General features: G+C 43.5%; 1 protein-coding gene across 1 annotated transcript; it reads left to right on the top strand.

Moving 5' to 3' along the window:
* The first annotated feature begins 744 nt into the window (after window positions 1-744).
* On the top strand, window positions 745-24,276 carry KIN (Kin17 DNA and RNA binding protein). Its single transcript, XM_083700785.1, has 14 exons — window positions 745-932; window positions 2,423-2,517; window positions 3,137-3,180; window positions 3,280-3,402; window positions 4,891-5,072; window positions 5,805-5,853; window positions 6,122-6,179; window positions 13,109-13,235; window positions 14,545-14,595; window positions 16,062-16,130; window positions 18,015-18,114; window positions 21,445-21,545; window positions 22,805-22,896; window positions 23,912-24,276. Exons 1-13 carry the CDS (start codon window positions 819-821, stop codon window positions 22,865-22,867), a joined length of 1,176 nt encoding a protein of 391 aa, XP_083556911.1. The 5' UTR covers window positions 745-818; the 3' UTR covers window positions 22,868-22,896; window positions 23,912-24,276.
* Window positions 24,277-24,321: the final 45 nt, after the last annotated feature.

The raw sequence follows: 24,321 nt of genomic DNA, 5'->3' as shown, positions 1-24,321 counted from the left end.
TATCAAATTTTTTAGTCTATATATATATATATATCTCATAACTGTCAACTTTTCCCTTTTCTTGCGAGGAATCCTATTCCGAATAAGGGAATTTCCCTTAAAAAAAGGGAAACATTGACAGGTATTTTATATATATATATATATATATATATATATATATATATATATATAAACATTTGATAGATATATTCATATAGATATCCAGACTGCGCATCTATAGATCTAGTGTATTTAATATATAATATAATATAATGTATTGTATTTAATATATAAAATATATTTCACATCTATATCTAATCTATAATATATATGTGTGTGTATATATGTGAAAGATATGTAGACTAAATACATTTGATAGATCTATCGATGAGCTGTTTGCCACTTCTTTTATCAAAAAAAGAGGGATAATTATAAGAATTGCTTTAACAGTGCAATTGTAGCCGTATCAAGGCCAGGCCCTATTGCAACCACTCTATTTCAGCGGGTCTGCTCTGAGTGTGACTGTGCATCACCCAATAACAATTATATATAAAAAACCCGCATGCTACCATCGTGTTTAAAAAACCGTATCTGCTTCCACTGCAGCAAGTGTTGACGTCCTTCTTGCTGCTGCCCTTATTTCCAAATTTGGAACCGGAAGTCAGCGTCTGCCTACTCCTCTACACTTTCCGTCTCCCCCGTTCTATGGGAATGAGGATTGGTTATATTCGTCACTTCCGCTTCCGGCCCTTCCTAAGCGGGGGGGGGGAAGAACCCGGAAGCGGCTCTGGATTGTTGTTTGCTTGCTCCTCTGTCGCTCCGCCGCCGCCGCCGCCGCCATGGGGAAGACGGACTTCCTGAGCCCCAAGGCCATCGCCAACCGCATCAAGTCGAAGGGGCTGCAGAAGCTGCGCTGGTACTGCCAGATGTGCCAGAAGCAGTGCCGGGATGAGGTGAGAGAGTAAGGGGTTTTTGGGGAGGGGGGTGTTGTGTGGAAGGGTGCCCAGTAGAGCCTCCAGAGTCAGGCGCAGCATACCTGTTTCGTGTTGTATCACCACCGCCATCCTTATTACAGTGGTACCTCGGGTTACATACGCTTCAGGTTACATACACTTCAGGTTACAGACGCTTCAAGTTACAGACTCCGCTAACCCAGAAATAGTACCTCAGGTTAAGAACTTTGCTTCAGGATGAGAACAGAAATCGTGCTCCGGCGGCAGCAGGAGGTCCCATTAGCTAAAGTGGTGTTTCAGGTTAAGAACAGTTTCAGGTTAAGAACGGACCTCCGGAACGGATTAAGTACTTAACCCGAGGTAAAGGTAAAGGGACCCCTGACCATTAGGTCCAGTCGTGGCCGACTCTGGGGTGCGACGCTCATCTCGCTTTACTGGCTGAGGGAGCCGTCGTACAGCATGACTAAGCCACTTCTGGCGAACCAGAGCAGCGCACGGAAACGCCGTTTACCTTCCCGCCGGAGCGGTACCTATTTATCTACTTGCACTCTGACGTTTTTTCGAACAACTAAGTTGGCAGGAGCAGGGACCGAGGAACGGGAGCTCACCCCGTCACGGGTATTCAAACCACCGACCTTCTGATCAGCAAATCCTAAGCTCTGTGGTTTAACCCACAGCACCACCCGCTTCCCGAGGTACCACTGTTTTATTATTATTTTATTTACCACCCTTTGCCCGAATATCCCAGGGCAGTTCACAACAGAAAAAAAGAAAATACAAAGCGAGAACGCAAAATACATAACAAAAGCAGACACGAAAATGAAGCATTCATATCCCCACCCACTCACAAACATTTGAAAATCTGCAGAATTTAAAAAGCAAAGGCAAAGCTTCGCATGTATGTTTCCCCTGGACATGGTGGCTTTGCTTGACATTAATGGCTCATCACCTTTGCAAGAAAGGACTCTTGTATATCTTCTGGAGTTGTTCCCGAGTAAGCTATGCTTTGGAAATCCACTCAGGTTAAATATCTCTGATAATTTAGGATACCATGCGCCCTTGGAACTTAACAACATTACGGCCTTCGGCTAATTAAATCATCTATGGCCTTTTAAACTGTATCTGTGAAGGCGGGTTATTGCTTTTGTTACTATGGTGTGTTTTTTTGTGTTTCACATTGTAAACCACCCTGTGATATTTGGATGAAGGGCAGTATAGATCTTTAATAAATATGCAGTAATAATGATATCCTGTGAACCGCCCTGAGACCCCCAACTATAGGGTGGTATATAAATTCAATTACTGTAGTAGTAGTAATATAAAAGATTTGTGGCTGGGTACGTAAGCCGTAAGCAACGTCCTTCTGGAAAATGATCAAGGAAAAAGCTTCACACATTTTGCATTTCCACCTAAAGTTTTATTGTGGGGTTTTTTAATGCAGGTTGCTTGTCATCTCTGAGTACAACCCTCTTATTACATTTCCCTCCTAGAATGGGTTTAAATGTCATTGCATGTCAGAATCTCACCAGCGACAGCTGCTGCTGGCGTCTGAAGATCCTCAGCAATTCATGGATTATTTTTCAGAGTGAGTTTGGCCAAAATATTAGCACTGTTTTTTACTGCTGTTTGTTAATTATTGTTGTATATTATAATCATACAAAGGCATATCACGGAATTCAGTGCGATACTAGGGAAATCATTTGGTCAGTGCATGTTTTTCAGCTTGCCTCACAGAATAATTTCCCACCTTTACTTTTCCTGCATGGTGTTCTGTTCTGCAATTTTTTGTAGATTTGACCTGTATCCATAATCTTTTAAAACACTTTCTAGGAAAAGAAAAACCTCTTAGATACCAGGACAAAAAACAATTAAGCAAGCAACACAACCTTTTCAGTGTGGTGATTTGCACATACAAAGAACTTTCAATATGTGGATGGTTGTTGAATGAGACTGGAGCATAGTGGAGGCTTCCCCCATGGGGAATTGATCTACCCTTATGTGATTGGGACCAAGTAATCTTCCTGTTCATGTGCCAGAATTTCAGTATAATGAAGAGATCAAAGTCGCATCCTGCCTCTTGCCTAGGAAGAGTTCTGTGTTACTCAGAAGCTAGCATACTTGCACACAAATGAAAGCAGTTATCTTCATATCTAATTTTGGTCAGACATTGATTTGCTGCAATTGTCCCTTTTATATTTCCCTAGGGAATTCCGGAATGATTTCTTAGAACTTCTCAGAAGACGATTTGGTAAATCACTTGGCTGGAACAGAACCACATTTCTTAAAATTCAGAATGCTTTCTATCTAACTTCAGACCTGTTATTAAGAGCATTTTTTTCCCTTCTAGGAACAAAGAGGGTCCACAATAATATAGTATATAATGAATATATTAGTCACCAAGAACACATCCATATGAATGCTACCCAGTGGGAAACTCTGACGGATTTTACCAAGTGGCTAGGGAGAGAAGGTAATTCTGTCTTCTGTTCGTGAATGGATGGCTTCAAAAAGGAAACCAAGAAACACCTAGGAATTCTGGTGTTGAAAATGTCTGAGAGCATTATCTTGCTGTTGCGAATTATTCTATCTTTCATTCAGTTGTTCCAAATTCATCTAATCCAAAGGGACAGTGTCATATAATGGAAAGTTGGGCACAGGCTTAATCTTTCTTTTTCTAAAATAGCAGCAACACGTTACTAGTACTTAATGCTTGTGACAGTATGTTTGAAAGTGTGCAAGTAATGGTCTAGCCATTACGATGGGTCTCAAGCCCTCAATGTGTTAGGGATTTTCCCCACATACAAATACAGTGGTACCTCTACTTACGTTCACCTCCTGTTACGTATCCTTCAGGATATGTACACGGCAAACCTGGAAGTATTATTCCGGGTTTTGCCGCATGTGCAGAAGCGCTCTACCGCGCCGCGTGCATGAGCAGAAGCACTCTGTCACCGCGCTCGCATGTGCAGAAGCGGTTCCCCTGGTTGCAGAAACCTCAGGATCTGACCCGAGCTCCGGAACGGATCCCGTCTGCAACCGAAGGTACCACTGTACAGAGGCTCTGGTGGACAGCATATGAGACCAAAAGTGGGTCCAACAGTCAAGAAGGCGGTTTCTGCACATGTTGTAGAAGGAAGCGAGGGGCAGATGGGGCTCATCAACCTGGGAAAGTAGCCCATTAGGAGCAGGAAAGCTCTGATCCTAAACCTGCACTGCCTTGTGAAATATCTTCAAGAGAAATAACCCTACACAAATCTGGAGCAGAGTCCCTAAGACAGTTGGATGGTGCCTTGTATGCCTCCTTCTGGCAATCCTGCAGCCATGCTAGTGCCAAATGTCTTGCTCTGCTTTCCTTTGGACTACATCAGCAAGGCCAAGAGAGGGGGGGGCTTGTCGTCTGGGCAGCTCAGGACCTCCAGACACACTGCCCAGGCTTGTGCCCTGGGGAGGTCACTTCGGTGCTGCTAACACAGTGGTTTGACTTCACACGGTTTGACCCTCTTTAGACAGGTGGATTCATAACCCTTGAAGGTTGGGCAGTGCTAGCTTGGGATGATGGGAACTGTAGTCCAAAACTCCTGGAGGGTACCATGTTGGGGAAGTCTGGTGCATACACTTGTAATCATCTTACAGTGCAGATGGCCAGGTGTGGGAGAAGAGGGAATTGATTTGCAGCTGAAAGAAGGGTTATGGGCCCTCTCTTGGATTTGTAACTGAGAAGAGATTTCAACTGGAGGTTTTTGGCTCATTGCCTTATTCCCCAGTACAGTACCCCAGATCTCTTTAATACAGCAACAGAGATCTGATAGCTTGTCATGCCACAGCATCAACCTGTGACTAATTTTATATTGACTGAAAAAGAGCGTGGAGGACACCCAAATCTCAATTCCTGGACGTGCATTCCCGTTTCTTGTTTCTGAACGACTATGAGCATTCTCTTGCTTTGTGTGTTTTTAAGGCTTCTGCAAAGTGGACGAAACTCCCAAAGGCTGGTACATCCAATATATCGACCGGGACCCTGAGACGATCCGTAGGCAGCAAGAGCAGGAGAAGAAAAAGAAACAGGACCTGGATGATGAAGAGAAAACGGCCCGATTCATTGAAGAACAAGTCCGGAGAGGCTTGGAGGGGAAAGAGCAGGTCCGCAAAGGTCTTTTCCATCAGATTTGAAGTGCAAAGGTCATTGGGTGTAACTAGAATGCCCAAGGAAGTTGGTGCAGAAGGGGCGGAGCTATTTTGCTAGCTTCCTAGCATAGATGGGTCTTCTTGCTTACCAGTAAGCAGCAGGAGTTGGCGTGCTGCAAACATTTCAGCAGGGCACCAGCATGGCCCTGTGAGTGCATTTGCAGCACATTGACTTGTCTGCTGCTTTGCCTCCCTGTCTCTTGGTAAGCAACAGTGACCCAGCTGCTGGGAGGGCAAGGCAGCCACAAGGCCGGTGAGCTGCAGACACACTGATAGAGCCAATCTAGTGTTCCTGATGGTGCCTTTGCACCTTGCTGACCCGCCCGCCGCCTCCCTGCTCTCCTTCCCGATGAACAACAGCGACCCAGCTGCTGGGAGGCTAGCATAGTTGCTCTGCTCCACTGGCAAGTGGTTCCTGCGTTGGTGGCAACATCCATCACCCCTGTCTTCCTTTCCTTGATTCCCAATGCGTCCCCGACCTGTGACCTTCCCTGCTGCAGATCTTGCCACTTTCATCTGCCCAAAAGCTGCCTGTTTCTAAAAGGGCTCCACTTGGTTCATAGAGTCTTGCTTAACTTCCCTCCTTCATCCTCGGTCACTGTTAAGTTTAAACTCCCAGAACTGCTCTGGCTTGTGTTCGTCAGTGGTGTGCCCAAGCCCTGAAGTTGCTCTGTTATCCTCTCGCAGGGAGAACCGGTCTACACAGAACTGAACAGAGAAAACGAGGAGGAGAAAGGTATATTATAGTATTATAGTATTTTAATATTTGTAATATTAATTTAATATATTTTTGGAAGCCGCCCAGAGTGGCTGGGGAGGCCCAGCCTGATGGGCGGGGTATAAATAACAATAAAATAATAATAATAATTATTATTAAATGGATATGGAACCCTGTGATCTCCCCAGGCAAGGCTTTTGCGGGAACCAATTGGCAAGCCTGAGATTGAACTCATTGTCTGGAGAGCATGAACTAAGAGGGAACATCTTTTTTCCCTTTATTTCAGTGGTATTTAATTTGTGCAAAGGAGCAAGCACTTCAACAGCGTCTCATTCCAAAGCCAGGTCAGTGTCTTTCCAGTCTGCATTTTTTGTTTCTCATCTGCCCTTATTCGCACTGTGAATATTTTGCCAGTCGACAAGTTTGTTCCACGGGGTGCCCCCCATTACCTGACTTTTCTGCCTCTCCCTTCACACCTCAGAGAAAGGAGGACAACCTTTGGGATTGGACTCCAAGCCTGGGAGTGGCAATCTTGCCAGCTTCTGCTTTCCTTTGAAAAATCTGGAACATGGGTCAGCGTTGGAGGGGTGGAATGTCAAGACATCTCCTTTCCATCTCCCTGACTCTTTCCATACCTTCATTTCATGTCCCTGTGGGCTCTTAACACCTTCCTATCTAAACCCAGTTGCACTATCAGCAACCTTCGTTTTCTGATCCTTGACCAGAAATGGAAGGGGTGGTTTGAAAATACAGGGGGAAATTCAGCATTGTGCTCTTGCGATCATTCAGCCCTGTTGTGCCGGCAAAAGCCCTTGTATTCCTTCTACTGCTACGTCTGTTGAATCCAGCCCATAGAATTGCACCCAGTGCTAGCCATACTCAGAGTAGTCCAATTTAAATTAATGGGAATACCTAACATAGACTCATTGATACCAGTAGGTCTGAGTAGAATTCCATTGAATTCAACCCTTATTCACTTGGGAACAGGGTAAACTGAGCATGATAGGCAGAGGTATAGAGCAGCATTTAATATCCGAGCACAGGACTTGAGTTTCTTAGTGGCAATCGGATTGGCACTCTGCTGGGCCAATCAAGCTGCTTCTTGGAGAGGGGGGTGGGCCCTTGCAGCCCCTGTTAAGTGTTATGTTTCTCTGAGAAAGCTTGCAGTCTCTTTTTTTTTTTAATAATAATTTTTTATTGTTTTTACAAAACAAAAAAAAAAACAGGGAACAAGGGTATAGGAAAAACAAACAAATCACAAACAAATACATAAAACATGACTTCCCCATACCTCCCCTTCTCTGCATCATTATTTTATAATGTGTCAGCAACCCTTCAGTCAATTTCTCTATATATTCTCATTAAGTTTCCCCCTTTAATTTACGATTTACAGCTGTAGTTCTTTGTTTCTAGCCTCTCGACATCTTAACCGTCCGATATTTTACAATAGTTCTTAAGGTATACTTTAAATTTTCTCCAATCTTCCTCCACCGCCTCCTTCCTCTGGTCACGGATTCTGCCGGTCATCTCTGCCAATCCCATATATTCGATCACCTTCATCTGCCATTCCTCCAGAGTGGGTAGTTCTTGCATCTTCCAATACTTTGCTAAAAGAATTCTTGCTGCCGTGGTTGCATACATAAAAAAAGTCTTATCCTTCTTCGGTACCAATTGGCCCACCATGCCCAGAAGAAAAGCCTCTGGTTTCTTTGAAAACGTCCATTTAAGGACTTTCTTAATTTCGTTATAGATCATTTCCCAGTAGGCCTTAATTTTTGGGCAGGTCCACCAAAGGTGATAGAAGGTTCCTTCAGCTTCCTTACATTTCCAACATTTGTTATTGGGCAAATGATAGATCTTAGCAAGCTTGACTGGAGTCATGTACCACCTGTAAATCATTTTCATAATATTTTCTTTCAAAACAGTACATGCTGTGAATTTCAAACCGGTGGTCCATAACTGTTCCCAGTCAGCAAACATAATGTCATGACCAACATCTTGTGCCCATTTAATCATAGCTGATTTTACCGTTTCATCCTGTACATTCCATTTCAGCAGCAGGTTATACATTCTGGATAAGTTTTTTGTATTGGGTTCTAACAGTTCCGTTTCTAGCTTTGACTTTTCACTCTGGAATCCTACTTTCCTGTCCAGCTTAAACACTTCATTTATTTGGTGGTAATGTAGCCAATCTCTAACTCTATGTTTTAATTTTTCATAACTCTTTAATTTAAACTTTTCTCCATCCTTTTCTAACATTTCATCATATTTTAACCAATTTGAGTCCATGTTGAGTTTTTTAACTGCTTTTGCTTCCATTGGTGATAACCATCTGGGGGTTTTATTTTCCATTAAATCTTTGTACCTGATCCAGACATTATACAATGCCTTCCGTACCATATGGTTTTTAAAACTCTTATGCACTTTCACCTTGTCATACCACAGATACGCATGCCAGCCGAGGTTATTATCATAACCTTCTAGATCTAAGATGTCTGTGTCCTCAAGAAGTAGCCATTGTTTTAGCCAGCAAAAAGCTGCTGCCTCATAGTAGAGCCTCAAGTCCGGCAGGGCAAATCCCCCTCTATCTTTTGCGTCTGTTAAGATCTTAAACTTAATTCTGGGCTTTTTGCCCTGCCAGACAAATTTAGATATATCTTTTTGCCACCTCTTGAAACACTCCATCTTATCCAGAATTTGTAAAGTCTGAAACAGGAATAACACTCTCGGCAATACATTCATTTTGATAACAGCTATACGGCCTAACAAGGAAAGTTTCAGTCTAGACCATATATCTAGATCCCTTTTGACTTCTGTCCAGCATTTCTCATAATTATCCTTAAATAAGTTAGCATTTTTTGATGTTAAGTTTACCCCCAGATATTTAACTTTTTTAACAATTTCCAAACCCGTTACGTTTTGAAATCTATCTTTTTCTTCCGGTATCAAATTTTTCCCCAACACTTTGGTTTTTTGTTTGTTCAATTTAAATCCTGCCACTTGACCAAATATCTCAATTAGGTCCAACACTCTTTTCGTACTCTCCTCTGGCTGTTGTAATGTTAAAACTAAGTCATCTGCAAATGCCCTTAATTTATAATGTTTCGCTCCGACCTGAATACCTTTAACCAGCGGGTCCATTCTAATCATGTTTAACAAAACCTCCAGGACAGATATAAACAGGAGGGGAGACATAGGGCATCCCTGTCGTGTACCCTTTTCTATTGATATATCATCCATCACCATACCATTCACGATTAATTTTGCTTTTTGTTCTGCATATATCGCACCTATACCATTTTGAAATCTTTGGCCTACCCCCATTCCCTGGAGATTCTTCATCATAAAACTCCAATTGATATTGTCAAAGGCTTTCTCCGCATCCACAAAGATCAAAACTGCCTTTTTGTTAATGTCCATTTCCAACAGTTCCAGAATGTCTAAAATATTTCTCACATTACTTGACATATATCTCCCTGGGAGAAAGCCTGTTTGGTCCTTATGAATCTCCCCTACTAACACTCTTTTAAATCTTTTTGCCAGAATGTCTGCAAAAATTTTATAATCCACATTCAACAGTGATATAGGCCTATAGTTTTTTACTTGGCTTTTGCCAGTCTCTGTCTTTGGTATAAGTGAGATGAATGCCTCTTTCCACGATTCGGGAGCCTTTTTCCCCTCCAAAATTTGATTGCAGACTTCTTTCAATGGTTGAGTCAACCATTCTTTTAACATTTTGTAATATCCTGCAGTTAAACCATCCGGTCCTGGAGATTTCCCCAATTTCATATTCTGAATGGCACCCTCTATTTCTTGTTCTGTTATTCTCCCATTTAAGGTCATCTTATTCTGTTCTGAGATTTTTGAGAGTCCATATTTTCTGATGAATTCCTCTATTTCTTGCTCGTTTGTTGGGCCTTGCGCATACAGTTTTTTGAAGAAACTTTGAAAACAATTGCTTATCTCATTTGGTCTAGTGATTATTCTTCCATCTTCTTCCAAAGATGTTACAGTATTCAGTTTTTGTCTTTTTTTCAATTGCCATGATAGCAGTTTCCCGCATTTATCTGCCGATTCAAATGTCTTTTGTCTCATCTGCTTTATCTTCCATTCTATTTCTTGATTCATCAGTTCCATATATTGCATCTGGTAGAATTTTATTTCTCTTAATATTTCTTGTGACTTTGGTTTAGATCTTAACTTCTTCTCTTCTTCCTTTATTTTTTCCAGGATTTTCTCTTCCCTCTCCTTTTGCTTTCTTCTCTTTAGGGAATTCTGCTGGATAAGAAAACCACGCATCACAGCTTTACTTGCATCCCAGATTGTTCTTTTCTCCACATTTGTTCTTAAATTTATCTCAAAGTATTCTCTTAAAGTTTTTTGGGCCTTCTTGTAGATTTCTTCATCTTTTAAGAGGGTGTCATTCATTCTCCATCGAAATGTTCCCGCCGTTGTTTGTTTCATTTCCATTTTTACAGCATTATGGTCGGAGCAGGTTTTTGGGCAGATTTCTATCTTCTTAACTTTTGATGCCAGATTGCTGGAGATCCAAATTTGGTCAATTCTAGTCCATGTCATCTTTGCTTCGGAGAAAAAGGTTCCCTCTCTTTCTAGAGGGTTCCTTGTTCTCCAAATGTCTATTAAGTCCATATTGTCGGTCATTTCAAAAAAAGCCTTTGGTAGTCTCCCGTCCTTGGATATCACAAGTCTTTGGGCTTTGTCCATGTTTGTGGAGACTACTCCGTTCATATCGCCCATCATTACAATTTTATAGTCCATAAAGTCTGATAGAGTCTCATGCAATTTCTTGAAAAATTCCGCCTTCCCCTCGTTAGGTGCATACACCCCTACTATTAAAAGTTTTTCTCCTTGCGATTGAATTTCAACTGCCAAATATCTTCCTTGCTCGTCCTTAAATATCATTTTTGGGGCCAATTTTTCTTTAATGTACATCACTACGCCTCTTTTTTTGACTTTATCTGATGATATAAATTCCAATCCTAGTCTCTTATTTATCAGAAGCTTCCTATGGGTTCTGGCTATATGTGTTTCTTGGAGGCATATTATGTCCAATTGTTCTTTTTTTAGAATGTAAAAAACTTGTTTTCTTTTTCGGGGAAGGTTCAAACCATTGCAATTCCAGGTTAATAGTTGCAGAGACATCTTGGTTTATTGATGGGTATCTGTTCCTCCGACCGCACCCAATAATTGTTCTTCTTCGGTTGGTGGTGGTGAAGTAAGTCCAAATGATAGATTTGAAATGTCTGTTGGTTCTCTTGGGATCACAGTCCCTTTTTGTAAGTCCTCAAAGTTTCTTTCCAAAAACTGGTCCTTGTCCTGTATTGTTTTGATCTTTATCTTCCTCCCTTTAAAGTTGAAGGACAATCCTTGTGGAAATTCCCACCTAAATGGGATGCTATTTCCCTTCAGCAGGTCAACAAGGTCTTTAAAGTAGGTCCTTACTTGCAAGATGTAACGAGGGATGTCTTTAAAAATCTGTATCTGAGAGTTTCCTATCACCAATGCCTTCTGAAAATGTAGATTTAATATTTTGTCTCTCTCTTCTCTGGATCTTAATGTGATTAGACAATCCCTCGGCTTTTTGCCTTGTCTCCTGCCCAGCCGGAAGGCTGTGGTTATCTCAAAATCTTCTTCTCCTTCCCAGTCCTCCAACCAAAATCCGTGAATATTCTCTGTGAGGAATTCCTTAAGGTCGTCCTTTTCTTCCTCAGGGACAAGTCTCAGCTTCAGATTCTTCCCTTTTCTCTCAAGTTCCATCAAGGCCAAGGTTGCATCATGTTCACCCACTTTCCTCTCAATTGGAACAAATTTTCCTTTAAATTCCTCAACCGTACTTTGAGCACTCTCGGCTATCCTCCTCGTTTCTGTATTTTCCTGTATTAATTTATTTATGGAGTCAGTATGAGATGAAATCGTTGTTGTGTTCAGGTCTAATCTTGTTGTAAGTTCTGTCAATTTTCTGGAATTTTCTGCCAACTTCTTGGAGTTGTCTGTGGATTGCTTTGTCAATGCCTCTAGAGACTGGTTTATTTTAAGCAGTGCCTGTGTCATAGAATCCATTGATGCTGTTGTTACCCTTTCCTGTGCAGCTGGTAAGCCTGCCGTGGAGGCCCTTTTCTTTTGTGCTTGTGCTTTTGTTCTGGCCCTTGTTGATATTTCCTCCACTGGATTGCTCATAGCCAAGGTCGTTCTCACAGGAAAGGTTTAAGTGGAAAATCCCACTGTTATTTTTTCCAATGGAACAATGTCTCTCTTTCCCTCTAGGGGGAGTAGAATGTATCCCAAAAGTGAAAGTCACAAAGAAGCCTTAAGCATATATCGATACAAATCCAATAGTCCAACACGAACTTTACTTTGTATCAAGGTAAAACAATCTTCTAAATAAGCCAAAACCGTTACTTTTTATCAAATAGAGTCATTCACATCTGCCGTCCGATTTTGACAGCTCCCTTTTGACAGTTCCCTTTTCCAGCGATACAACTCTGATCAGGCAGCCCCTACCAGGGGGGTTTAGCGGTGAGGGGGGATGACTTCTCTTAATGTTTTCAGCAGGTTAATAATGTCTCTTTTTTTTCTTCTTCCCCCCCCTATTCCTGCCCAAAAGGGGGGGAGGTTACTCTCTGATGTCGGGCTTGTAGTTTTAAAAAGCACTTGTCATATAAAAACAACTTGATTTTTTCGTTGCTTGATTAAACATGCAGTTTCCGGGGGGCAGACTTCCTTGATTTAATGCCTCCCGTTTTCAGCCAAATCCAAGTTTTTAAGTCCCGTTAATGGTTGTTTTAAAGTTCTTACTCACGGGTATCGATGCCAATTGTAGTTTCAGGAAGGAATCGGCGCTCTCCGTTAATGGCGACGCGGCTTCACTCTGCGGGCTGGGTAGCGACTCTCAGCACCGCGCTCACACCCGATGCCGCTCCGGAGCCTTTAAAAAGGCTCTTTCGCAGTACCGGGGGGCGCAAAGGTGCCCACCGAGTCTCCTTGTTCGCAGGCTTCAGCGCCTGCGATTTTAGGGGTCCCCCGCTCGCCGTAGCGGGTCAGACCCGAACTCGCAGAGCAGTCTCGCCTCGGAGCTCGAGGCTAAGACCGCCATTAAAACGCTGGCGCCGACCGGAAGTCGAAAGCTTGCAGTCTCAGGCTGCAGGCCTAGCCCCGCTTACCTGAGAGTAAGCCCTGTTGAATTCACTAGGACTTAGCTTCTGAGTAGACAGGGGTTAGGTTTGCATTGTTCGTCTGCGTTCTCTTTATTCAGCGCGCTTGGATCCAGTGCATTGAAGGAGGCGGGAGCAGCACCCACAGTGAAGCGGAAAGAAACACCTCAGAATTCAGAGAAGGAGAAGAAGAAGAAGAAGAAAACAGCCCTCGACGAGATCATGGAGGTGCAGTGAGATGAAATTTGCAGAATTAAGTTGCAAATGTGAAAGAAAAAAAAAGGGAACAAAGCATGGAGATCTGCAAGAAACATAAAGCAGCCATGCGGGGTTAAGATTTCCATCTGAATAGCTTGAAAAAGTAAGAGGTTTACACTTCACACTAATCCGTATCATGGCTTAGCACCAACCTGTGAATTTCTAGAAAGGAGATTACAGCTGCTTTGCATTTTGCTACCGCATTTTGTTGAGCTATGGTTTGGTGCATCGTTCAAATTTGGGCTTCTGGTTTCGCCCTCTTGGACAAACCACGACCCGTAAACGTTAGGGCGGACCTAGATGGCAGCCCATGGTTGTTCTGGAGAGAGCTAACCAGGAGGAGCAAAACAGTCCCCATCTCCTCTCCCAGAGCCCATTAATTCATGCTTCTCACTATAATAAGAAGCCCCCTTTCTCAAAAACATCTCTCTTTGCACCTTGAGTAAAATGTGATAGAGCCACCAGGGGCATTGCTGTCTGGGAAAGTGTATGGAAAATATATTCCAGACAATAGTTGTTTTTTTAAAGTTCAGATTCTCATGGTTGAAATGTTGAGGGGTGGGCTGGGGGATCCATGTTGTTGGTGATACCTCTCTGGAAGTCATAAAATTCATTCTTTGGGGACTGGTTAATGCCCATGTGATTCTGGACAAATCGAAACAACAGAGCATGTGCTTCTCCAGTGCCTATATTATAGAGACATTTGTATTAGCCTCATCTCCCCACTACTCCATAAGTACCCAGGGCTCATAGGACAATTCTATATTCCCCTGCTGCTTTCAGATACCAAGCCTGCTACCACATATAATGTTGCCAGATTCTGCATAGCAGCGCTCAAAATTCGTCGGATGATGACCTGTGCCACAAACTGGATTTAATGAACACTCATATCAGGGTGCTTTGTAAATTGATAGCCATAGGCTTTTATATACTAACCTTTTATGCTCTTCGACATCTGTTTAATGCTCTTTTTTTATATACATTTTTATTAATTTTAACATACAAATTATAAAACGTACCACACAAATTATGACATCTGTTTAATGCTCTTAACCTTTCTTATAGATTCTTTTAGCTGCTTTTAGAGTCTTATAGGTTTTGTATATATACCTTCTGTTTTAATACTTTTAGCTTTCCAAAACGTTTTACATATTTTGAATGTTTGCAACCCCCCCTCCCACTTATGCTGATATATGACCGTAATAAAGCAACACACTTTAAATATCATCCTTCCTTTGATCTTAAATTTGAACCAGTTCTGTGTCCTTTCCTCTCTTAGTTTGAGGAAGAGAAGAAGAAATCTTCGCGGACAGACCATTGGCTGCAGCCTGTAAGTATCCAAATGGGGATCTGGATCCTATCATTCAGCGTGCAAGCTGCATTTTCACTTTCAGGCTGCTTCCATCCAAACAATACTCCGTAATGGAATAGAGGATTGATTTGCTCACGTGCCGGTTTTGTGTCTGGACCAAACGATGTGGAGTATTGGAAGGGTAGCACTTTATTTTTAATCTGGTTTCAGAATGAATTTTTTAAAAGTCCACTTTCAAGCCCCATCTGCACACTGCATTTAAAGTAGTATGATGCCACTTTAAAAAGTCACGGCTTTCTTCAAAGAATGCTGGGAAGTGTAGTTCTTTGAGGGTGCTGGGAGTGCTAGTTTTCTGTGTGCATTAGGGAAGGGTGGACAATGGGACAAGGCCAGAGCAGCTGTGACCGCAGTCTGTGGCACAATGGTTAACCAAATAAACAGGGCCTCTGGGTTGCAGCCAAGGTCCTCACAGGCAGCATCTGCTGAGATCCATGAGATGAAAGGAGAGCAACCTACCTGAATGTATTTTGTCCTTTTTTAATCTCTTTCCCCCCCATGAATCAGATGAATTTGTTTTAATTTGTAATTTGAATTGAACAAATGAGAAAAATTGCATGTGGTGGTAATATGAAGGGATTGAATAATGCTTTTGTTTTTATTTTATTTTTGCATAAATTTTGTTAGGTTTTTCTGTTTTACATTTTAGGATATTCATTTGAACAACCGTAAAATACCAATGACTTCCCTTCTCCTCCTTCCATGGTTCATTTTGCATGCCGTAGATCCCTGCATATTTTACATAAACGAAACCATTCAGTATTCCACTTTTAGGGACGCAGGTGGCGCTGTGGGTTAAACCACAGAGCCTAGGGCTTGCCGATCAGAAGGTCGGCGGTTCGAATCCCTGCAACGGGGTGAGCTCCCGTTGCTCGGTCCCTGCTCCTGCCAACCTAGCAGTTCGAAAGCACGTCAAGTGCAAGTAGATAAATAGGTACCACTCCGGCGGGAAGGTAAACAGCGTTTCCATGCGCTGCTCTGGTTCACCAGAAGCAGCTTAGTCATGCTGGCCTCATGACCCGGAAGCTGTACGCCGGCTCCCTCGGCCAGTAAAGCGAGATGAGTGCCACAACCCCAGAGTCAGCCACGACTGGACCTAATGTTCAGGGGTCCCTTTACCTTTATTCCACTTTTACATTCATCAAAACTTATTTACACTGTTGAATTTATCTTAATTCTGCCAACGTTTTCAAATGTATACAGTTTTCACCCATATATTCATTAAGCATTTTCCAATCTTCTTTACACATATATTCTTCTTGTTCTCTTATCCTATGTATTAAATCTGCAATCTGTGCATATTCCGTCAGTTTAAGTTGCCATTCTTCTTTAGTTGGGACCTCACTCGTTTTCCATTTTGGGTTTAAGGAAACACGGGCCGCGGTAGTGGCATACGTAAATAGCCTTTCCCCCTCTCTCTTCTCCAGGAAATTGTGGTCAAAATTATAACGAAGAAACTGGGTGAGAAATACCACAAAAAGAAGGCAGTTGTCAAGGTGAGCCCGCTGGCCTTTTATGTGTCAGTAAACATGTTTGTTATGGTTGAGGGAGGAGGTATTTGGCGTGGTTGAAGCAGCTGTGCTGCAGGGCTCAGGGTTTTCCCAGACACTGTTCTGCATCCCCACTGGGCTGCTGTGACATTAGACAGGGATGGGGAACCTGTGCCCCCCCCCCCCGAAATGTTGCTGCCATCATTCCTGGCCAAGGAACTCAGTCTCTTAAACTTAAGCCAATAAAAAGTATTGTATATCAATATACGTATCAAGGCTTTGAGATTAGACCACTGAAGAAGTCCAGAAAACTACTTTGGGAGTGTGCTACCTTCAAGCCCCAGTAAAAGGGCCCCATTGGGGGTGAACAGCGCCCTCTTGATGACTTGGACCGCCAGGGCGAAACAGGTGCAAAACGCCAGCACCCTCTCGTCTACAACTTCATTAACATCCATCTACAACTTCATTAGCATCTCTCAGTATTGTGAACAACATCAAACTTATCTTTTGTTGGTATCTTCATGAACTTACCTAAAAAGATAAAGAAAACAAAAGACTGAATTGAGCACTTGAAAAATCCATTGAAATCAGACATTATAAGTGCATCTTAGGTTGGGTAGTTCGTAAGTCTCTGTGGCTTTGCATAATGGTCTGTATTTTTCTCAGAAGATTGATAAAGAATGCATAATCATTTTGGTAATTATTGTGCGTGTATTAGTCGTCAACATGTTGCATGAGTTGTACTACTGATATCAGCAGCACAGGTTGCATTTTTCTAGCATCGTTCCTGGCCAGGCTGGGAGATGGAAGTGCAATAGCCCTGGGTGTGCTGCAGGTTCCACATTCCTGAATCAGAGAGCCCTGGTAAAACCTGGCTCTGCGAGGGCCGGGTTCATATCCAGTGCCTTTGAGAAAGCCAGGTGCCATGGAAAATTAAAGTGCCTTGGGAAAGTTGCACTGCTCAGTCCCAAGTTTTCCATCTGACATGGGAGATCCACCATTCCGTTCACCCACCTCACCCTGGCAAGTGTTTCCTTGCCTCTAGAGCAGGCATGTCCAAATTCCGGCACGGGGGCCATTTGTGGCAATGGAAAGTGCTTTTAAGGAGAGAGGGAAGAAAAAGGGACACACACACACACTTCCTTTAACATGTATTTGCTAGTCAAACCTCATCAAGAGGTTTGTGCCAGCTTGGTGTTATGTTCCTGTTCATATTTTTTGAACTTAAAAGTTGACAGACAACCTTTATTACCAATAATATGTAATATTCTTTACAATGTTCCTGACGTATATTTCAGCTTCCTGGATTTTTTCCCCATCTGGCCTTCAGATATGAAAGGCAGAGTGATTTAACAGCAGTTTAGATTTGTCATCCATGTGACAAAATGAAAATTAATGTCGTTTGCAATAAACTTTGCATGAAATAATTAATTTGCATTTCATTTAATTTGCATTTAATTTCAATGGTTCAAAGAACGTCAGGCAAAATGGTCGGCCCTCACGCACCTTCACTTCATCAAATCTGGCCCTCTTTGAAAAACCTTCTAGAGAATGGGCCTTTTCTGCACTGGCTCCCCATTTGTGGAATGCTGTTCCCAGAGAGGCTCACTTGGCGACATCACTACATGTCTTTAGGCGCCCGGTGGAAGCAAACCTCTTTACCCAGGCCTTTAGCCATTAAATAATCTATAGGCCATTATATTTGTGTGAGGGGACTGTTACGGTTATTTTATTATTATGCTGTGTATTATGTTTTTACTATTATGTTGTATAAATCATGTTCTTAATGTTCTACACTGCCCTGGGATCTTTGGATAAAGGATGATATATAAATTGAAATGATGATGATGATGATGATGATGATGATAATGATGTGCATTAATATTATAGGAAGTAATTGACAAATACACAGCAGTTGTCAAGGTGATTGACTCTGGGGATAAATTGAAGCTTGACCAAACACATCTGGAGACTGTGATCCCAGCACCAGGTAAGCCGTCTTGCCAGACCAATAAGAGAAGACTTTGCTGGATCAGGCCCATCTAGTACCAACCAGATGCCTATGGGAAGCCTGAAAGCAGGATCTGAGCACAGTTTTTGCCTCCCAGGCTGCCTCTGGCACAGGAGATAGAGCCTGGCTAGAATGCCTAGTAGCCACCAACTTGAGATTTCCATTTCCCTTTCCCTAGACCAGGCTTCTTCAACCTCGGCCCTCCAGATGTTTTTGGCCTACAACTCCAATGAACCCTAGCTAGCAAGACCAGTGGTCAGGGATGATGGGAATTGTAGTCTCAAAAATATCTGGAGGACCAGGGTTGAGGAAGCCTGCCCTAGACGCCTTCATGTCTTTAGGCATTTAAACTTTCAAACGCTCATCATTGCCTCAGGCTTCTAGGAACCAGAAAACTGAGATGCAGCTCATCGGTCTGTGTTGCTCAAGTCTTGGCTTTAGGGCCCCAATCACTAAGAAAACTGATGGTGGTTTTGTAGCTGCTAAGCATCACATGCCTAATTTTGCTTGCTGCTGCTTTCTGTTGAATCCAACCGCTTTGAAGCCCAGGTGGAGTGATACTAGATGGAAAGTTAGGCTATCAGTTACCGTGGGTGGCTCCTGTCCGCTTTGCTGCTTTAAAGCGAGCCTCAGAGGAGGGAAGGAAGGGGAACCATGGCTTATCTAAGTCCAGTTAATAATGCTGAGCCTGATTTTATATGCATCTCAAAGCCCTTGACATATATACATTATAATGACAAGCTGAGATAGGCCTCCTGCATAGGAGGAGGGGAGGAGAAGAGAGGGCGCCATCATAGCTCAACGGGGAGAGCATGGAGAAGATCCCAAGTTCAGTCCTTGAAAGCTTCTCCAGGTAGGACTGAAGGTGTGTCTCCTGAAACCCAGGTGAGCCTCTGCCCATCAGTGAAGACAAAACTGAGCTAAATGGGCTCAGGGGTCCTGACGTGGTACAGGGAAGGTCCCTCTGTTCCTGTTTAAATTAGCCCTTTCTTCAGAACCATGGGGACTACAATCTTAGTTTGTTTTTAAAGGGGACAGCTGTAACCTCAGTGGCTTTGCATGCAGAACACCACACGTTCAATCCCCAGCCTCTCCAGGCCTGAAACTCTGGCAAACTGCTACCAGTCAGTGTTGACATTACTAAGCTAGATGGAGTAGTGGATCCGACTCCTTATAAGGCAGCTTCCTAGGTTCCCATTAATGCTTCAGATCTGGGTGTGAGGCTTGCTCTCACGTTTAGTGTGGCGAAGGTGGTTCTTTGCACATCTGGAAGATGACTGTGTCACCTCCCATCACCCTCTTGAAGGTGCTTTTACAGCTCAGGGAAAAGGGCAGGCAGCCACAGCATCTGTAGACTGTAGCATCCTGAATTAAGGGAGGGAGGGATTCCCCTTGCAGCCAAAGGGTTGTTTGAGGCCACCACGAAAGAGCTGATCTTAAGCTTGAAACCAGGACTTGCTCTTTAACCGTGCTGCTCCTCCAGTTGCCAATGCCATCCATGTAACCTTGTGTGAATATCAAGTGTGGGTTGTGTCCAGGAACCTGGAAGGATTTCTTTCACATGAGTGCATGTTTCCGTCTTTAAATAAACAGCCCATGCAAGTTTCCAGCTCTTATGGCCATGCCTGGCTGTCTCAGTGGAAATCTGGGGAGGCTGAGGTGGACTTTCCAGTGGTCAAAGTCTTTCTGCCCAGCATCTATTTCCTGCCCTCTTTCCCCACTGAACCCCCGAACCCTGCTTCAAAGCAAGCCACGGAGGGGATTCCCTCCGCTTTGAAGCAGGAAAGTGGAAGAGGAGCTGCTTACACGAGCTCCCCTCCCACTTTCCTGCTTCAAAGGGAGCCCAGGAGGAGGGAATCCGCTGCAGCCTCCAGCAGAAGATCCACGGGTCTTCCTTCCCTCCTCCGTGGTTGCTTTGAAGCAGGAAAGTGGCAGAGAAGCTGCTTACACGGGTGTAAGCTGCTCCCCTCCCACTTTCCTGCTTCAATGCAGCCTCGAGCAGCGAGGATCCATGGGTCCACTTCTTCCCTCCTCCATGGTTGCACGGGTGTAAGCAGCTTCCCTCCCACTTTGCTGCTTTAAAGCGAGCCACGGAGGAGGGAGGGACCAACAGAATCCCCAGTCCCTCCTCCCGCCTCCTTGTAAACCCAGCCAGAGCCACAGACACACTCTATGCAGCTCTTGCTTTAAAGGGAGAGCTGCGCAGAGCTTGTCGGCAGCAGCGGCTCTTGCTGGCTTCGCTCCATAAGACATTTCCCCTTACTTTTTAAGGGGAAAAAAGTGCGTCCAATGGTGCAAAAAATACGGTAACCCTTAACTTAAAATTGTAGCAGAGGGGGGAGGTCTGTTTATGAAGTCATTTGACAGACTTTCATAGGCTAGACTCTTATTTCAGAACACCAATTTCCAGTTCCAAATGCAACAGTGGCCCAGTTCACATGACAGAATTATTGATGTAATTATGACATTAATAAAGAATAATACTATGGAGGTCATTATTTTTGCTTGTTATTGTATCTATGTTGTGTTTTTATATTGTAAACTGCCCTGTGATCTTCCAGTGAAGAGCGGTATAGAGATTTAATAAGTAATAAATAATAATAAATAGTTTAAGAGTTCATCCTTGGTGATTGTGGCTGCCGGTAGCCTTGCAAAGGTTTGAGCCACTTGCATTTGACAGCCGAAAGCCATGTAATCAGAACCTGAAATATCTCTTCATTTTTTTATTTTTAAAAAAATCTAGTCCTCACAATTTCTTGGCAAATACTTAAAAAACTGTGTTTATGGAAGATAATCTTACTCGGCTGCGAGCGATCGCCAGAGAAGAAGGTTGTTTGTTTGTGATTGGCTGTGGTGGACTTTGTTTTCATGTGTGAGTGGGGTGGGTGGGTGTTTTTGAATCAGATTAGCCATATTGATTTGTATGCTGTTGGTGAATTCTTGTCGTTGTCTTGTTGGGCTGTGGATGTGATTAAGGGGAGCCATAGCGGGCTGAAGGCGTCTTCCATTTGTCCCCGTGTCAGATTCAGTTTATTGGTTAGTTTTTCTAATAAGGCTGTTTCCCATACTAGTTGGTACCATTGGTCCATGTTTACTCCCAATCAAATCCCACCTTCTCAACCTCCCCAATGCCAGAAGGCAGCAATGAAATTGGGAGATAGAGCTCTGTGAGCTCAGGCGACAGAATAGTGTTTTGCATGCAGAAGAATCCAGTTACCAGTGTCTGTGCATTCAGAAAAGACAGCATTAAGTTAGGCTAACCCAGGGTTTTACTCGATCTAAAGCAATTCACATGTGTTCATGTTTCAGGCAAAAAGGTGCTGGTTCTAAACGGGGGCTATAGAGGAAATGAAGCTACCTTAGAGAGCATAAATGAGAAAAAGTTTTCGGCGACGATACTCATTGAAACTGTAAGTATCTTTTCACCCCTGCTGTCTCACGGTGTGCTGTTTGGAACTTTAACAAGGCAGTCCTGTGCTTACTCAGAAGTAAGCCCCACTGTGTCCAGAGGGTCTTACTCCCAGGTAAATATTGCACAGGACTGCTGCCGAAGCCTCATTTTGGGTATTTTGGCACCATAAATGAAATATTAAAATATTCCCCAACCCAAACTGCACCCCCCATTAGAACAGAGCTCTTGATCAATCTTCTCACTAATCCTGCATAACACTTTGCCAAGTCCCAGCCTAACCTGTGCGTTTTCCCAAAGCTTGGCAAACTCGTAACATTTCAGCTTCTATTTACTGCTAATGTCGTTTTAAGATTTCTGTATCATCAGTACTGTTTGCCTAATGGACGAAAGAATCTCTCTCCTTGCCTGTTTTTCTATCCTATTTTTCCTTTTCTGGTCACTTTAGCTTCGTGAGCTTTCCTCTTGAGTAAACAGTGCAGTTTGGCAGGGAGGGAGAGATTATGAAAAGAGCTCTGCTGGCTCAGACCATTAGCAACTGATCGCAAGGGTGGTATACTAATAGCCTTATCCAGCATTGTTTTTTTCTAATCCACTTTTAAAGCCGCCCAGGTCTGTGACCATCACCAAATTTTGTGGGAGAAAATTCCATAGTTCAGGCTATCTGCTGCATGGAGAAGTATTTCTTCTTCTTTGCTCTGAATCTCCCACTATTCACCTTCGTTTTCTCTATATCATGCAGAATTTCATATCCTTCTCTCATTTCCTCCCTTACTCACCTTTTATCTTCAAATTAGATAAAGGGGTAAAGGGGACCCCTGACCATTAGGTCCAGTCATGGCCGACTCTGGGGCTGTGGCGCTCATCTCGCTTTATTGGTCGAGGGAGCCGGCGTACAGATTCCGGGTCATGTGGCCAGCATGACTAAGCCGCTTCTGGCGAACCAGAGCAGCGCACGGAAACGCCGTTTACCTGCCCGCCGGAGCAGTACCTATTTATCTACTTGCACTTTGATGTGCTTTCAAACTGCTAGGTTGGCAGGAGCAGGGACCGAACAACGGGAGTTCACCCCGTCGCGGGGATTTGAACCGCCGGCCTTCTGATTGGCAAGGCCTAGGCTCTGTGGTTTAACCCACAGCGCCACCCGCGTCCCTTATCTTCAAATTAGAAAGCCCCAAATGTCCTAACATTTCCACATAAGCAGGTCCCTCTAGCAACTGCCTGACTGAAGGTTTCCTTTTGCCTGACTTCCCTTCCCAGGGACCTCTGAAAGGACGTAAAGTTGAAGGCATCCCCTATGAAGACATTTCCAAGTTGGCCTGAGATGATTAGAAGAGCAGACGGACTGGGAGGTACCCTACCTAAGGATTCCGTGATGCACTCAACTCCACTGTGTCGGAGTTTTACAACTTGTATTTTAGAAAAAACCAAAATTTTATTATATTTTTATGTAATGAACCGTTGATTTTTTGTGCCTAAAATCCCTTACATATCAAAATTCTGCAACAGTGTAGTATTTAATTTCAAATTGTCCAGTGCATTTGATGAGAAGCAGTCATTCCGTTAAGCCAGCTCAGTTTGTGGCTAAGCCCAAACCCCATTTCATCCTCCCAGCTAAGGGCGGTCTAGGAAAGAGGCAATTTTCAGTGCTGGCTCAGTCCTCGCTTCAGTTTTTGTCATGTTCCCCCATCACTGCCCTAATGTGATTAACGAAAGTACACTTGGAGGAATCCGTTCGCAGGCAAGCCTGTGTTAGTCAGGTTATGGCAAAGAACACCCCATGGGAGAGTCTGCCTAGGATCCAAGGACAGTGGTACCTCGGTTTACGAACTTAATCCGTTCCTGAAGTCCGTTCTTAAACGAAATCCATTCTTAAACGGAGGCGCGATTTCCCTAATGAGACCTCCTGCCACCAGTGCCCTTCCAATGTTCGGCTTCCGTTTCTAGACTGAGGTAAAGTTCACAAACCGAAACACTACAGTGGTACCCCTGGTTGCGAACGGGATCTGTTCCGGAGGCCTGTTCGCAACATGAAAAGAGCACAACCTGCAGCGGCGCGTCTGCACATGCACGGTTTGCGATTCGCTGCTTCTGCGCATGCTGTCATTTTGCACTTCTGCGTGAGCGGCAAAACCCGAAAGTAACCCTTTCCGGTACTTCTGGGTCGCCGCGGGATGTAACCTGAAAGAACATAACATGAAGTGGACGTAACACGAGGTATGACTGTACTTCCGGTTTTGTGGAGTTTGTAAACTGAATAATTCATAAACAGGGCTGTTCGTAAACTGAGGTAGCACTGTAGTTAAACACACGAGGTCCATGATTGTCGCCATTTCATGAGCTTTTACCTGATATCCTTTTCTACAGCCCCTCCTCCTGCTGCAACATTGGCTCCTAAGCGGTCTCTCAGTTAGCTGTTTGGAGGTCTTGAGGAGTAGCTGGGAGACATCCTTGAAAGCTCCCCCAGAAGGGGCACCCCATAGCCGTTTGGATCCTCTCGTCTGAACCCCAACCCCATCCTTGGATGAAATGGGTGGTGTAACACCGGTGATACAGACGTTTATTTTTGGGAAATAGGGAATATGGCAGACGATCTCCACACTGTTTTCTGCATCTAGCCCTCCACCCTCCCTTCAAAATGCTCTTCCGTCAGTAGTTTTGTAAAAAATGTATAATGACTTGTACAGTGGCTTTTTTTATTGCTGTTTAAAAATAAAGGAGAATATTTGACAGTGTGTCCTTTTTCCACAACGCATTCACAACTATGGGACCTCCTC

Source organism: Podarcis gaigeae (genome assembly GCF_964106915.1).
Source record: "Podarcis gaigeae genome assembly, chromosome: 10".
NCBI lineage: Eukaryota > Metazoa > Chordata > Lepidosauria > Squamata > Lacertidae > Podarcis > Podarcis gaigeae.
This window is presented reverse-complemented; position numbering and strand designations above follow the sequence as displayed.

Bases quoted from the DNA above. Each gene is read 5' to 3' on its own strand.
- KIN (XM_083700785.1), top strand. From the start codon at position 819: ATGGGGAAGACGGACTTCCTGAGCCCCAAGGCCATCGCCAACCGCATC. The intron at 6,180-13,108 runs GTCAGTGTCTTT...CTCTTTATTCAG, and splicing joins GCGTCTCATTCCAAAGCCAG to CGCGCTTGGATCCAGTGCAT. The intron at 18,115-21,444 runs GTAAGCCGTCTT...TTCATGTTTCAG, and splicing joins GACTGTGATCCCAGCACCAG to GCAAAAAGGTGCTGGTTCTA.